The sequence below is a fragment of the Tetrao urogallus genome, assembly GCF_951394365.1.
Source record: "Tetrao urogallus genome assembly, chromosome: 7".
NCBI classification, from domain to species: Eukaryota; Metazoa; Chordata; class Aves; order Galliformes; family Phasianidae; genus Tetrao; species Tetrao urogallus.
The window spans coordinates 44,794,404-44,811,112 of NC_136820.1; the positions used below are offsets into that span (position 1 = coordinate 44,794,404).

The 16,709-nt window shown below is 47.0% G+C and overlaps 1 protein-coding gene across 1 annotated transcript in view; it reads left to right on the forward strand.

Moving 5' to 3' along the window:
• Positions 1 to 5,324: 5,324 nt before the first annotated feature.
• The window catches only part of KMT2C (lysine methyltransferase 2C), a gene marked incomplete at both ends in the record, with an annotated part of 185,447 nt that continues 174,062 nt past the window's right edge, over positions 5,325 to 16,709 (forward strand). Inside the window, one exon of the mRNA XM_079538074.1 lies at positions 5,325 to 5,497. Coding sequence (XP_079394200.1) covers positions 5,325 to 5,497 — 173 coding nt within the window. The remainder of the gene's footprint in view (positions 5,498 to 16,709) is intronic.

The window sequence follows — 16,709 nt, forward strand, 5'->3', positions numbered from 1 at the left end:
GGTTCTTGTTTCTGTTAAGCAACCTGAGTGTGAAGCACCACTCCTGCAAACAGCAAACTGCTCAGATACTTATTTAATCTCCTGCATGGCAAAATGCTGCCCTCACACCGATGGCTCTGTGCCTTTCCTCACAGGTGCACGCAGTGTGCTCCTGCCCTGTGTGCCTGCTACTGGCTAGGAGCGTTTCCTGGCCTGCACGTACCTGTGATGCTGCCAGCATTCAACCCAAGGGATGTCCTGCTTTCAGCTGCTAATTGGATTTTACTCAAACCATTGGCAATCTGCACTTCTGGATGAAAAAAACAGACTCATACAATTTCCCACAAGTTTCCCTCTAGACCACCCACCACCACAGATACGTCAAAACTAAAATTCAGAGCATTCATGGTTACAAAATTTTAGTTTCATGAAGTTGTATGTATTTAGTTTCATGAAGCAGTGCATGTGTTGCCACCAATCAAACAGCAAAGATGGAACAGACTGAAGTTCATAAGTAACTTGTGGTTGATTTAGAAACTCCAAATAACAAAATAGCACATAATGTAGCACAGTCCATCATTACAAGAACGAATGATAGAAATTGCAAGTTCAGGAAGAATTTACATTACTGCAAACTCTTAAGCACAGAACAAACTTTCATCAGGATGCCATGGTCTTCAGTGAAGTTATTTATGCAATCAGTTACTACCACTGCAGTGTAGGCAGGTGTGATGCCTTGTATGCAAACTGCATCTGATACGAGCACCTTTTTTGACTTAATTTAAATTACTTGGAAGAAGTTAATCTGAAAAAAGCCAGAAGTTGCAGAATGAGTGAGCCCTGCACGAGGGTTAGAGAATAACCACCACTTTTAAACTCACACTTTGGCATGCACAAAAAGAACATTTTCTTACGAAGATAAAAGTCTCCACGTGTAATAACTCGATATATAGACAAGCCCTGAGGGCTTGCATCTTAAGCACTTAGCATTTTTGGCCCCATCTTAATGGATGAAATAGGTGTGTTTCTCAGTTACGTTAGCCCAGTCAAAGCAGCTTAATATGGATGAAAAAGCCTCAGGCTTTGGCGAGACTAAGGTGTAAAGGTGTGATGATAGCACATGCATCACAGCACAGGCAAGGCTGCCTGCCTTCAACACACACTAAACTAATCATGTTAAAGCAGGCAGCGGATGGGGAGCTTAGACTTTAACATGGCTTTACACACTGCACCTTTCCCTGCACTTTGCCACTGTCACCACGGATGTGGCACCAGACTTTCAGAGCAGTACGTTGCACTAAGCTGATGTTGACTACAGTGCACAGCTGAACAATCATTAAACTGTCAGAGTTTGGAATTAATGTCATAAAAGTGTCTGGATTGCATTCCAGATAGAATCCAGAGTGGTCTTATTTCTCACTACTTGTTACATAGACTCTTTTAGTTGTATAATAGTGTGACTGGTATTTACATAACAAGCATATTTACATAGCAGTTGTCACTTTCCTTCAACGATTTCCAAACCAAGATCCTTCTCCTTAACTAGCTGGTTTAATGCAATGTGCCATCTTCAACTTGTTCTATTATTACAAACGAAAACATCACTGTTTCTCATTGAGCACACTGGGACAACTGAAGATGCCCTGAAGTCAGAACTGCAAACATGCCTCGTTTAATCAGTACAGCCAGGTCTCACTTATATTTTAGGAACAATACCAAGAACACAGAAATGCTTATTTCAGGAAGGTGAAATTGCAGTTGAAAGTTTTGAAGCTGCCTGCCCTTAAAAGTTTAAGAAAGAAAGAAAGAGAAAAGCAATGTCAGTTTCATCTGAGTTAGTTTGCAGTGCGCTGGAAGATCTCTTTGCATTCAATAAATCAGAAGATGCGTTCATTTAGTACTATGCCTTTGTTATAAAACCGTCTATTTTCCAGGTAGAGATAATTTGTTATAGCTGGTAGTGTGATACAAACTTAACATTTTTCCTGACAAAGCCATTCAAATGTCCTCAATGAACAAAGCACTCCCATCATGGATTTACATTGGGTGACACCACTTCTCCCAGCCTGTCCCCCTGCCATAATTAATGCTACAAACACAGAGCTACAATTCCACCTCCGGGTTCCTGCTCTCAGTGCCGTTTCAGTCCTTCACACCTTTGATTGCCACAGCAATGGCAGCAGCATCTCACAGAGCAGACCTGCCCAGCTTTGTCCTGACACGCCAGGAGATAATGCAGTGGAACTAATGGACAGCAGCCCCTTAAGGTTCTCTCGTCCCAAACCACGCAATGCCAAAGCTGGCTTGGCCCTGCCTCCACAAGGATTTGGTATTGTGACAGCTACATAGAAACATAATTAACGTAAGAAACAATGGAGAAAAAGGTCAACACTGTTAAACATACATCTGCTGTTGCAAAAAAGGAAAGAAAAAAAAAAAAAAAAAGCTGCCCAAAGCTCAACCGCTCACATTGATCTAAAGGCCCTAAACAACACTGCATGGCAGCAATGGATGAACCAAGTGTACGTGGTGACTGCACGTATTTCAGCTGCGGGCTGTGGCAGTCACCCCTCACACACCTAGCAGTGGATGTGAGCCCACAGCACGCTCACGTGTCCAAGCTCAAATCAATTTGCACATGCATAGCAGCTCTGACACATCCTGGACTCATTGGAGCCGCCGCGCATGTGCAGCAGATCCACACGGGCACAGTCACCACTTCAGGGGATGGCCATTTTTTCTAACCAGAGCAGATGGCAACCTGGTGACTCCTGCAAATGCCACACCACGCTCCTGCTGTGCAGAGGCTGTGACCCTTTCCTTCCTGCTCCCAACCCTTCCCTTCCAGCCAGGCCTGGTGTAGAATGTAGCCAGTAAAATGTTTTCAGCTACATTAGGCTAACTTACCCAAATTACCAAAATTCAGAGGTACTTTTTTTGCGTTAGATACATGTAACCATCTAAGCTCCCGTATCTGAAGCCTACGAGAGGCACACCTCTGTGTAATTTAAAGACTTTGTCATAGAGACGCTGAGCTCAGAGTGTATTTTCTCAGTTGGCAGAAAGTAACCCATTTTCAGCAACAGGGCCAAGGAGTCACAGCAACAGCCCAGCTGAGAAAGGGGATGGCTTCACATGTGCATGTGTATAGACAGAGATAACTCTACCACCTTTATCTCCACACATATGCATGACAGTATCACAAAGATCTCATTTAATTACCCGGGGATTGAACCAACAAAGACTTTTTGTTATGAAACAGTTCCCAGGAAAACAGGCCAGCAAAAGCTGTGTTTGCCACAGCATGTCATTTTTCATTTGGTATTCCTGAAGCCGACAAGTGAGAATTTTGGTGAGGAAGCACTGAGTAAGGTCTGGATTGCTGTGCGTTTGGTTTTACATCGAAAAAGCGTGACTTCAAGTCATCTCCTCCTTTGCTGCTGTACCTGCGCGCTTCCTTACGCTGTGCTATCAACCGGGGTTTCACACAGAGAGCAAACCCGCCACGACAGAGGGTTGAAAAAGCCAGCGAAGGGCTCTCGCAGCTTTACGCGCGTTCCCTACAGCCCTGCCGCTATCCTTCCCCACCATTTCTGGAGTCCGCCGAAGTTGTTACTCGAGCGGAGCTCAGCTCAGCCCGCACGCCCCACCTCACGCCCCACCGGCCGCGCTCTGCCCGCCGCTCTCCGCACGCGCGGGGCAAAGCGGCCGAAGGAGGACCGGAGCGGGGAGGCCCGGCCGGGGGCCCCGCGTTGGCAGCGGGCGGAAAGAGGGCGGGGGGTGACGGGCAGGGCGCCTCGAGGGCTGCCCTCAGGGCGGTGCCCGGGGGGAAAGCCCGGGGCCGGACTTCGCTTCGGCCGCACGGCCGCGCCTCCGCCTCTCCCCCCGCTTCCCTTCGGAGCCGGAGTCCCTCCCGGCCTCCGGGCCACGTTAAATCCCGTGTAATGAGGCTTAACCCCGCCCCGAGGCGCGGCGCGGCCGGTCGGGCAGGCAGCCAGAGAGGCCCCTGCCCGGGGAGCCCCCCCGCCGCCCCGAGCGGCCGCAGCTGTTCCAGCCGGAGTTGCTGGAAAACGGCCACGGCTCCCCAGACTTTGTCTCCCCCGCGCGCAGCGCTGAACTCTGCTCCCTCCTCTCCTCCCCTCCCCGGGGGAGGCCGCGGCTCCTCCGAGCGGCGGTGGGGGGACGGAAGGGGGGGCTGGGGACGGCCGTGCCCCCGCGGCTCGGGGCTGGGCGGCGTGCGCGGAGCCGGGGCCACCCGCTCTCAACCCCCGGGGAAAATAAAATACATAGAACAAAAAAGAATAAGGTTGAGGGGGGGGAGCTGGCGGGGAGAGAGCGCGGCGCGGCGCGGCGCGACGCGCGCCCGTCCCGTCCCGTTCCGTCCCGGCCCCGCTCCGCGCTTTCCCCGCAGCCCGCGGGTGAGCGTGGCGCGGCGGTGGGTGTCTGCGCCTGGGACGGGCGGGGCGGGCAGGCGCAGTGTGGGGCCGCGGCAGGGGGAGGGCGGCGGGCGGGCACTGTGTCTGCGTCGCACTGGCAGGGGGAAGGGAAGGGAAGGCGGGGGGTTACGCACCAGGGCAGAGCCGGGATCCCTTCTCCACCCCGCGAGCCCGCGGGGAGGGGAAAGAGAAGGGAGAAGGGGGGGGGGAGCGTTCTCCTCCTCCTTCCTCCTCCCCCTTTTTCACCCTTCCTCCTCCTCCTTCTTTCCCCAAAGTTAAACTTCCTGCTCCCGGCCCGGCTGGGAAGGGGACGCGCAGCCCGGCCGGACTCAGCCCTCGACACACGTAACAGCTGGAGCTGTCAAAACTTCCTCCGCTCGGCCTCGGCCCCTCGCCGCCTCCTCCGCCGCCGCCGCCGCCTGCTCCTCCTCCGCCCCCGGGGGCTCAGCGCGGGGGGAGGGCGCGGGGGCAGCGTACAATGAAGCGGCGGCCGCCGCAGCCGGGTAGCACCGGAGCCGCCAACAGCTCCCGGGGCCTCTGAGAGGGGGAAGCCCGCCGCCGCGCCTCGCCCGCCGCCTCCTCCCGGACCCCGCCGAGCCGGAGCCGAGGACGGGGTGTTATTGTGTGCGAGACCCTTCGTGCCTCCGCGCTCTTCTCTTCGCACCCCCCCCCTCCCCCCCCCTCCCCCGGTTCCTCCCTCCCCTCCTCCTCCTCCCGCTCTCCCCATGCTGCTCCCCCTGCTACCTGCGCTGGTCGGCGGCGGCTGAGGCCAGCGATGCGAGGCGGAGGTGGAGAAGGCGGAGGTGAGGAGGAGAGGAGCCGCGGGAGCAGGAGGAGCATCGGGATCCCCATCACCATCCTCATCTTCATCACCATCATCCATGTGTCTCTCTCGTCCTGCTGACTAGGATGTCAACGGAGGACAAGAGCCTGGTGGTGGCGGTGGCGGAGCCGCCTCAGCAGCAGCAACCCCCCGAGCCTGCAGCTCCCCCCCCAGCAGCAGCGGCAGCAGCCACAGACAAAAGACCAAGGGGCCGGCCTCGCAAAGATGGCGCTTCCCCTTTCCAGAGAGCCAGAAAGAAGTAAGTTGGGCGCTGCTGCGCGTGAGGGGCCGGGCGCGGGCAGAGCTGTCACGGAGCCCCGCCGCCCCCCCCCCCCCCCCCCGTGCCCGCCGCTCAATGCCATTTTCAGAGGGGCTCTTCTTTCTTTCTTCCTTCTCCTCCTCCTCTCCCCTTTGCACTTTCTCCTCCTCCTCCTCCTTTTTCACCTTTGTCTCCCTCCGCCTGTTTTCCCCGCACACTTTTCTTTTCCCGTCCCTATTCCTCGCCTCTTTCTTCGGAGTTGCTGTCTTTCCCTTCCCCTCTTCCTCCTCTCTCTCCGGCCCTCCTGGATACCGATGCCGTTCCCTCTGCTTGCTCGTCGCTCTCCCCGTTCCTCGGCTCTCTCCTCCAGGACGCTGCCTGGATATGGAATATCGCTCCCTGCTCCTCGCTTATCCCTATCCCACCCCCTTCCTCTCTTTGAGGAAGAAAAGACGGTTCTTCCCTTCACGCTCACGCTTCCCCCCCCCACCCCCACCCCCCCGAACACGCAAAGTTGAGGCAGAGTTTCCTTGGCCGAGAGGCTGACGGCGCTCGGGGAGCTGTCAAGCGGTGGCCCCGGGCTGTGGGGAGAGAGCGGGGCCGGGGGCCGCCTCCTCCTCCCCGTGACAGAGCTCCCTTCCCCTGCGTGGGGGGAGGGCGGAGGACGGGGCGCGGGCGCCCGCCGGGTTCCGAGCGGGCAACTCGGCGCGGGGATGCGGGGGAGCAGCGCTCGGGGCCGCCGTGCTGCCGCTGCTACGTGAGGCGTCGGGGCACGGCGCGGCGCCCGCCCCTCTCGGGGAGCCGCTTGGGGACTGGCTGCGCTCGGCTGCGGTTGTCTGTGAGGGGTCGGAGCTTGAGCTGGAGGCAGCGGCAGCAGGACAAAGCCGGCCGAGCGCGTTTTTGGTTTTTGTTGGTTTTTTGTTTTTTGTTTTTGTTTTTTTTTTTTTTTTCCTGTGTGTGTGAAGAGATACAATTGTGTGCGAAATAGGAAGTCCGTGCGGAGAGTTTGGTGGAGTCGCGGGGACTGCGAGTTGGTTTCCCTTTGTGTTAAAGGGCCGCTCTCGCTCTGACGTCAGCTGCGCGCATTTAACCCGAGGCGCCTCGCTCCGCGCCCGCCCTGCGCTGCGGGAGCTGCCCGCGCCCCACAGCCGCTCTGCTGGGCGGCAAACGCGCACCGAGGGCAGGATTTTCCTCTGCTGCTAATTTTCATATGGTCGGAGCTGAAAGGAATTGCCAAACGCGCACGAAATCGTTAGTTCCTCACGCTTCGGGTTGATTTCCGTGTGTAGGAGCCAAACCTTAGGCGAGAAACTTGGGAGCGTCTGGTTTTGTGCGAAAGTTTTAGGAAGAAAAATGGAAATGCTTCAGAAACGTATCTGTCTGTACAAAGAGCAAAGCGGTGTGACCTGTGAGAACTGACAGACCCTGCACGCCAACTCGAGGCTGAGCAAAAAGTGGGTGCTAAAGTGGCAGCTCCTTCCTTTCGGTTGAATTCTGGGGATGTTTTCAGCTTGCTTTAGGAGGAAATGAAATTTTCCTGTAAAAATATGTGCTTATGTGAACGTGAGGCCACGTGTTGTGTCAGACCCAGAGATGAGCTGTGAGGAAAATTAAAGCTGATCAGTACTCTTTTTCTTCCCATTGTGGCTATGCCTGCCTGGTGAGCGTGGCTGGTGTCCTGTGTCTGTATGGAAAGCTGTTATGTGGGTACAGCTGCTATCAGCCCTGAATGCTTTTGAAATGAGTTTTATTAAATAGCAATTCCCCCCCCTTCCCCCCCCCCCCCCCCCCCCCTTTCCATGTGGAGATTGGTCTTCAGCTGTATCAGTTTGGTGGAAAAATAGTTTTATTTCATATCTTTTATTATTTGCAGAATAGTGATTAACCAGCTAAGCGAATGCAGAAGTAAAACAAGTAGAAGTGATTCCTCTTCTTTTCATAGGGCTGCTTGTCTCCCTTTTCACTTCTGTGTTTCCTGGTTGGGTTGGCATGCCTCGTGAAAACCACGTATGTCCGACCATTCTCTGTGCCATAATCACACATCTGAATCACTGTTAGCCAGTCAAATTGTTCAACTGCTTAATCCCATTGTAGGAAACGTTGCACTGAATGTTCAGTCTAAGTGTCTAAGTAGTGGTAAAACGGAGAGCCCTGCATTAAAACAGAATAACCCAAAAAGAGTATTTCCTAAGCTATGGGAGCCTCCATTAGAAAAATGGTACCATATCTGAGAATGCTGCTTGTTGGTTTTTAACTTCCTTGAAGACAGTGTTCTTACACGAATTTGATGAGTTTAAGAGGACAGATGGAAAACTGCCTTGAATTTGCTTCTGTGAGATGCCAGGCTTGTGGTAAGGGATGATAGGGTTCTTCCAGTAGGAAAGCTCTGTGCAGATCTCTGTTATCCCATGTCTTACCTGGTTATCAGTATAATTCCAGTGGTGCTGGGGACACAGTTATGTTTAGGAAACTGAGGAGGTTCCTTTTAGATGGGGAACCTATCAGTTTTGTTGTGGTGCCGGTACTGGAGTTACTGGTGGCAGAACATGGAGTTAGAGGGGCTGTCCATCACCATTTGAAGGATCCTGCTTTGTGAATAGCATTGTCAGGAGACTTAATCTCCGGTGAACAGTTCATTTTTGTTATTTATATTGTAATCGTGCCTAGAGGCCAGGGCACCATTAAGCTACATACAGTACGGATGCATAAGCAAATATTGCTTCTGCACAAACAATTTATTAATTTAAATGGGAAGATAAGGTGGCACGTAAATGTAAGAAAGGTACTGGGAAAGAGTGAGGGAGCTGTGAGAAAGCTGTGAGCAAAAGAATGTGCAGAAGTTTGAGTACCCCGACTATCTCAGCATCACTGAATGATTCATAGGTATCAGACTTGCAGGATATATTTGAAGGAAGGTAGCACTGTCACCAGAAGGGTTATCGCAGATAACTTGTTTCCTGCCTCAAGTGCAAGACAAACACTCGTATTTTCTTCCTTACTTTCTGACAGCAGGCTATCTGTATAGAGCTGAGATACAAATTCAAGAGGTGGAGCTCAAAAAGGCCGTGCACAGCCTTGGCATTGAGAGCAAGGTTCTTGACATAGTTCATAAGGAAGAACGTAAAGAACCGTAATCATAGCGACGAATGAGAAAAATGTTTTTGAAATGCCAGCTTTCAAATGAATTTAAGTGGCAAGATTGCATTTACCAAAGGAAAAAAACAAAACAAAACAAAAAAAAACAAACACCAGAAGGAAGTTGCATTACTGAAGATAGAAAAGGATGTAGGAGACAAAAAAAAAAAAAAAAGAATCTGAATCTTGTGGGTATTGTTCATAGAAAATGGATGTAATTAGGGACCTTCTTATCTCATTAACTGAAAAGTCTGAAATCCTGGAAAATTAGCTCCTGTGTTTGGATGATTACTCCTCAACTTCCATGCTGTGTACCTGAATGGTAGGATTGTGATAGAAAAGAAGTTGCAGGGGAAGAGTGCATGGTCTGTTCTGATTGCTGTCATTGCATGAGCAGCTGGTTGTTGGTCAGAACGTATCAGAATAGTGTTTTGTGGTCTGTTGTAAGTAGTAGAGCTTTGCTGATCTACACGGGGTATAAGGACACCAACGTTGTTGTTCTTAACAAAAATGTAGCAGAAGTCTCACTGATTGTAATCGTGATAAGTTGGTTGCCTTTTAAGTCAGTGTCTGAGTTCACTTTAAATGTTATATTCGGCATCTGTCAGGCTGCTCATCTGCTACAGATTTTGCAAATGTGTGTGTAGTTTGAAACAGAATAGGAAAATGATTTCAAAAAGCCTGGAATTTGTCAGTTGAAAACCTTTGGTGTTTAATTTAAGTATCTCTGAGTTATTTTCATCGTAGTTATTGCTTGCTTGTGTTGTCCAGTGTAAGCTGCAGTAGGATTTCAAAGGCCATAGATTTCATACGTGCAGATAGTTTTGAGGACACGTAAGCATGGTGTTATTGCCAGGAAATGATTATTTAAGGATTTTTATCATTACTTTAGCTGGATTTGCAATAGAGCAGGCCAGTATTTAAAGATACCTACGCTCATTTCAAAAGAATCTTAACATGTTGGATCTCTTTGCTTTATAGCTCAGTTGTGTGTCTTTAATTCATCACACACCTTTCCTGTGATGCTTGTCTTTACTTTCCCGCCCTGTTCTCACTTAAAAATGTAACATTTGCAAATGTCAAATTTGTGTTGTTTTAAACAATTAAAATGTTCATAGCTGGAGAAAATCACTGCTACCTATCATTGAAAGACAGGTCTTTGGATGTATAGGTTTTATACAACTGTTTTATGATGGATAGGGGTTAAAGTACCAAGGCAAACAGGGGGCTGTGCTTTTGCCTTTACCTACCACCTAACAAAAGGCCTGGGCCAAAAGCCAGAAGGTGTGTGTTAGATCTCACAGTGTGAAGAGGGGAGGTGTTGGAATAAGACTTTACTATCAGCACGTGACGTGGGCCCTTGGAAGGTCTGTCTGGTCTGTTGTGGAGCAGCAGCTACATGCAGTAGGGTTCCAGGGCAACTCATGGCCACCTTCTCCCACTGCCCCCATTGCTTTACATCCACCTTCACCTGAGGAATTCCGTTACCAAGCAGTTGCCATACTGTCACGTGTTGCTGTTGCATTGGAGCCTGGCTTAAACGGATCACGGTTCTGTTTTGCTCGGGAGCTTCTGGTAAACGATGTCAGCATTTATCTTTTGATTTGCAGTTCCTGGTGGGAATTCTGTGATAGATGACGGTGGGTTTTATAGAATTGTTTTGCAGCATTGTCAGAGTTGTTAAAATGTTGATTAATGTGAATTGATGTCTTCAGTTGTGTATTAAAGGTGAGCTTAGGCTCACTGTTGGACACAGATATTTTTCAATAGCCTTCGCCTATTGTTTTCTCAATTTAAACCAGACCATGCTTACAAACAGAGATTGCTTTGAGACTTTTTTGGACAGTTTTCCATTCCAGCTGTTTGTTACTGTTTGTGTTTGATAACCCATTGAATTTCTGTAGTACTTCTCATGAAAGGACCCCCACGAGCTATCAGACAGAATCACGACAGGATCGTGACAGATCAAGCATCGTGACTGTTTGGGAAATATCAGTGGCATGTATTGGTCATAAGCAGTGTCTTTGCAGAGGTAGGAATAGGAACCCAACCTCTTGCTTTCCACCCTCTTATCCAACCACCCACCAGACATCATTTCATCCTACATTCGGTGACAGAGGCAACTTTTCCCAGCTTCAAAAATAAATCACTATTTCTTCAGCTTTGCTTATGGGCTTTATTTTTTTTTTTCTCCTTATTAGTGTGTTCAACTCCTACTAACTTCATGCTTTAGCAAGATAATTGGAAATGGACATTTCTAAGTCGTAGGCTTGGCTGTCCCACAGCAAGCGTTGGAGGGATGGCAGGGTCATGTATAACTTGGGAAAAATAGATGTTCTTTATCTAGCACAGAGGATTACACCCCTATGTTATTTAAACACTAATGCTGTGGGTTTAACATTTTAACAAATGTTATCATATGTACACTAAAATGCCAGGAAGTGGGGAAATTAAGCTACTGGCAATTTCAAGAACCATTGAAAGCTTTTCTCTTTTCTGTTCAATGTATTTGATTATCAAGTCATACAATTTGCATGATTCCTATTGTCAGGATAAATACAGATAACCAGGGTTTTATGGTAGCAGTTCTGGTTTACTATAGAAATAACTTGTGTTTAATTTCTTTTTCACACTGTTTTGTACTAGGAGCATGGCACTAAACATTCCCATTCTTGCCATATCTCAGTTTCTCAGCTGGGATGTTCAAAATGAGTTTGGGCACTTGACTTGAAGAACTGCATTCAGTAATCTCTTCCAGTAGCATTGGTGTTTTCTTTCATTTGAGGTAAATGGGATAAAGTAGGGAAAAGCCCTTAAAATCTACAGTATTTATTGCAGTGAGTGCATGGAGTGCATCAGGTGGTTATTTTCTCCAAACACTGTAAGTCTTAAGCTGGTTCTGGTGGCAAAAAGCAGCAGCTCTGCTCCCTCCCTGTGCCGCCAGCTGTTTGTTCTCTCCCTTGTGCTGACCCAGGCGTTCGTGTAGCCATGTGGTGAACTGCATTGGAAATTGATCTGGGTTGAAATGAACCTGGCAAAGAAATGTGTTTGTGATAGCATAAGGGAGGAGGCCAGAGCAAAAGGAGCCAGGGTGCAGAGAGACAGAGCTTATGTCCTGTGGTAACACTGCCAGCCTCAAGTGGCTGCGAAGCTGAAGCCTGGGTTGTCTGTAATTGGAGGGTGTGGGTGGTTTTCCTTTGGCTGGCTCCAATAAATTCTTCAATACAGGAGATTGTAAGAATTCTCATGACCTGTAGGCATGCTATGTGTGCTAGTTGGTCCTTTACAGAAATGCTATTGAGAGGGTTCTTTGTAACACTTAAACAGGTGAATCTAATCTACCTCATGCTTGCCCCCGAACACATGTACCCGTAGTCTGATTAAATCACTTTGGTCCACTGAAATATTCCTAAACTACGTATTTACAGTACCCTAAATTAATACTACAATTGCAGTATTACAAATGCAGTATTTTATGTTAGTAAGCAATTTCTGATATTCTGAAAGCTCCGTCCTGAGGTACTTCAACATGCGAGCACTATAATAAAATGATACTGCATGTTGCTCCTTCCAAAGTATTCTTTCCTTTATCTTTTTTGGAAGTATTAAATCACATGAGTACCAAATCCTATGGTAGCCATTCCAACAGAAATATATATGTACGAATTTGCAATGCTGTGTTTATCAACATTGTCAAATCAGGGTATTCCCCTTCAAACTGAGGGCTTTTTTCTCTTCTTCTATATCACTACAGACAATAAATTCCAGTTTTTTCTTTTGCCTTCAGAGACGTGCAGTTGAATTGTTTGTATGGTACAGTAAAGTAAAAGGATGTTTGTTAGTGAAGTGGTCCAAATGCACAGTCTCTGCTGTGAAGCACTGTCAGCTTGTAGAGCTGTGTCTGGAAGTCCCAGCTAATCCCAAATGACTTCTGGAACATGCCAAGGTTTGTGGGACCTGGATTGCTTAAGTAGTAACAGCATCAGCCCTCCTGTCTGCTGCTGACAGTCTTGGCTATGTGGTGATCTTGGCCAAAGGTTTCTCATCCCAATGATGTGGTGGCTCCATGGACAGGAGCTATATTGTGTTAGAGGTTGATAGATTTGATTGGTAAGTGACCTCATTGGTAAGTGTGATCTGTTCAGGCATTTTCCCAAGTGTGGAGTTCAGAAGCAAAATGGAATTCTTTTAAGTAAAACGATTATTTAGTTGTGCTGTATTGTGCTGTATATATTGCCTGTATTGTGCTGTATATACATGAATGAAGCTGTATGGCCAGAAGACTTCAGGCTGATCTTGCTCATCCTTCTGTGTGCTGGTACAATTTCTGACAAATTGTTTTCAAAGTATTTGTTGAACGCAGTTCCAGTGCATCCCTAGGCAATCAGTTTCAGTAACTAATTTTCCAGAATAAATGTTCTTTACCATGGATTAAGCCAGTTTTGGCTTGCACTGCTCAGAGTTAGGACTTCCCGGAGGCAATAATGAGAACAGTTTTTATAATAAGCATTTATTTGTTAGGAGGTTGTCTCCTATGTTAAGCCTAACCTCCGTTAATGTATTTCAGGAGAAGATTCACCTTCACTGATAACGGCATCGTAATGTTGACTGGCTTGGTTTATCTTTACAAAGTTTGCTCATCCTATTCAGTTTCACTTGGCCGACATGAACCGCTTTTCCATTTGTCAGAATAATTCTCTAATAAGATCTTGTCCTCTAAAATGTTTATTATAACCCCTGCCTCAGCCATGTGCCATACATGGCTCTTCTGTTTCTTCACGCAGCCTCGAAGGAAGGACTGCCTTGTAATGTTCTCCCACCTTGTCTGAAAATGGCTTGCAAATAAATGCCCTGTACTTCAATGCTGCCCACCTGTCTTAGGATGCTGTCATTGAAGATGATCGCTGATGGCTTAGAGATGAATTCTCTTTGTTTCTGAAGCAGAGGGTGAATTGCTTCTAGTCCTGCTGACTGAAATTCCCCTGATTATTTAGCCTAATAACAAAATCAATTTTTAGTATTAGCTGTAAGAAGTCTATTTTATGAAGACTGAAACGCACAGAACAGCATTTGATTTGGTTTTGTTATCCGTTTGTTCTTCAGTAATGTTATGTACTGACTTTTTTGTCTTTATTCTTACTTCTAAAATATTTCTGAAACTTTGTGTGCCTTTTATATGGCACAGTGGTAATAATGCATGCTGTGCTTTTATCTCTTCCGATTTTTATCCCTGACGGTTTATGCCGTTCTGTGTACTCATTAAAATGCCCTTGTTTCCATTCCTAATATGATTCTTTTTAGTTTCAGACCCTTATTACTGGCTGCTTTTTATGCAGCCCGTATTCATAGTGCATTTCCTATCTTTCCCCTGTGTTGCAATACTTTGCCATTATGTGTATTCCAGTACAATAACTGCCAGTCCTCCTTTAAATCACATTCTCAAGAGATTCTAGCAACAAGTTCAAAGAGTTGGTTGAAATTTGCTTTTCTTCTTTCATTTAATTGAAGATAATTTTTTTTCTCCTTCTTCTGCTGCTCTCATTTTTCCCTTTCCTTGGCACTGTGAGTGTTTCTCTTTACCACTTGCAGCCAAATCTCTGTACACGTTCAGATTTTTAAAATGGAGCCGGCCCTAATAGAGCAAAGTGTGAAAGAACTGCTCTTCTGGCATCCTCAGCTCTGTGAAACACTTGTCCTCAAAATTTTTCAGAAAATTGTGTGGCTGTTTGTTCAGTTCTTTTGGCTTCTATTCAATATTTGGATGACGAAGGCCTCCTCTTAACCTCAAGTTACAAAAAGGTTTGAAAGCTCCTGTTAGCTGCTGAAGAAGTTCCCGTCTTCTCTGGGTGGTTGGACAGTTTTTTTGTCCCCAACCTTTTGGGGCTTCACTCCCCAGTTCCATTCTCTGTTGCTTATGGTTTTGTTTGCTTCTGCTCCTGCCTTTTTCCCCTTCTGTTTGTTCGGTTTGTTTTCTTTTTTTTTTTTCTTCTTTTTTTCCCCCTTCTTCTAATAAAAGTGTGTGATTGTGGTGGTTTTGGTTTTTTCTTCTTACCGCAGCACACTGAGCTGTGTGCGAGTAGGACTTAGAAATGGACCAGATGCTTTTCATTGTGAAGAAAGGCTTGAAAAGGGGAATTTTGAAATAAAATTGAGAATAAGGACAAAAGAACCGTTCTTTGAATCTGGCAATTTCTACGTTCTCAATTCTCAGCTGTGCTTGTTGTGCTGATGAGCAGCAGTGCCCTGGCCCCTGCAGCGCCTAGGTTCTTCATAGGCTGTGGCTGTGGATGGCGGGAGGGAAAGCTTGCAGTCACTGGCTGCCATTGCTGGCTTATTGCTGTGGTTGTTGCAGGCTGCCAGCACTTCCCCAAACAGTTCCGAGGGCCAGGAGCCTGTGTGGGCCGTGCACCATTTTGGATTCTGTTTACGTGTGGCTGCTTTGTTTTGGAAGCTGAGAATCTGGTCATGCGGCTGCAGGCTGTCCTGTGCTACTTGGTCTGAAGGCCAACGTTACCAACTGTGTTTAATTCACCAGAATAATGAAAACCGGTGTTTTTCTAGGAGTTCAGTGAGACTGACACAATTCTCATCAGTTTTACTTCCAGCCTCCTGGGCAAACACTGCCACAGTTAATGTTCTCTAACCCACAGGGACATAAGTTTAGGGAGAACAGCTCGCAGCAGAATTGATCTAGAGGGAGCAGGGGAGGTGGGGTGTATATGGCATAAGGCTCTGAGAAATGTTGGCTTTCAGTGCTTCTTTAGTCTTCTGACACACAATTTTTCCTGGTTCATATTTTGCATAATTAACCTTGCATCTCTGATAGAGATTTGTACAAAGGCAAGTGCAAAACAGATTCAGCGGGAATTCTAATTTATTTTTCTGCCCGTGTCTTCGAGAAACCCTTTAGGAGAGAACTGGGCCCAGAAATGAGGCAGGAGAGAGGGAGGGGGAAGGGGCTCAGGAAATAAGTGATCTGTAAGGAAGATTATTTAAAGAAATTATTTCCCTACAGTCTTCAATAGAGCAGTAGCGGTGAGGCTGGCTCCTGGCTGGCTATTCTGTAACCTCTTTTTTCTAATGGAGGGAAAGATATTCTTTGTCATGTGCTGTGTACAGCTTGGAGATAAAATCAAGTATTTTTAAAATATGTTTGTTGGTAAAGAATAAATGATAATGAAAAAGGTGACGCAGATATTTTGTGTACTTTTCATGTGGTCTTCTCAGCTAAGTGTACAGTGGTAGCACGGAACAGGGAAGGTGCTGTTGGTTGTGTACCTGCTTTACAGACAAGAAGGGAATCTTGATCTCAAGGCTCATTACCAAAGCTGTTATTGGGGGAGGGGTTAAATTACTGACAATGTAAATAGATGTTCTTTTAAGAATACTTTCAGTTCACTTTTTTTTCAATGAATGTGTCTTATTTTTTTCCCTTTTTTTGCTTCAGTCTTGGTCTCAATAATCTGTTTTTTGAGTTGTTATCTTGCTGCTTTAGAAGCTTTTTTAGACCAAAGGTTCGTGTAATATGCAAGTATTTCTTGTCCACACTTACTTAGCTTGCCCACACTTTAAAAAAGTCAAACCATAACTGTCTTGAACATGTACAGACATGCTGAGTTGAAGCTCAGGCTTTATCTTCCATGATGCAGTTTTCCACATTTATCAGAATTTTGAAAAAATATGGTGATAGATTTTTGTTCTCTGTTCTTGTCTGTGACTGTAAGGGCTGTTAGATGGAGTCATTTTGGTTTTTTGAGCTGTAGCCTAAACTGAACTTGGGGAATAGGCAGCTGTGTGGATGTGACCCTGTCACGTGGTGCAGCAGTGTATTCCACTGCAGCTATTAGTAATGGGCCTTGGGGACAGGGCAGAGGCGGAATTCTAGCTCCTATAGTCATGCCACCTCAGTTTCTTATTCAGCAGCATTGTGCTGCTCTGCTTTCTAGCTGTTTTCTTTCAAGAGTTGAAAAGAATAGTGATATTTATTTTACTATCTTAAAGGCGCTTACTAATGCATGGTAGGAAGTGTACTTGAATTCTGCTGAAGTCTGTGTGCTTGGTTAGAAGAGAGAAGTGG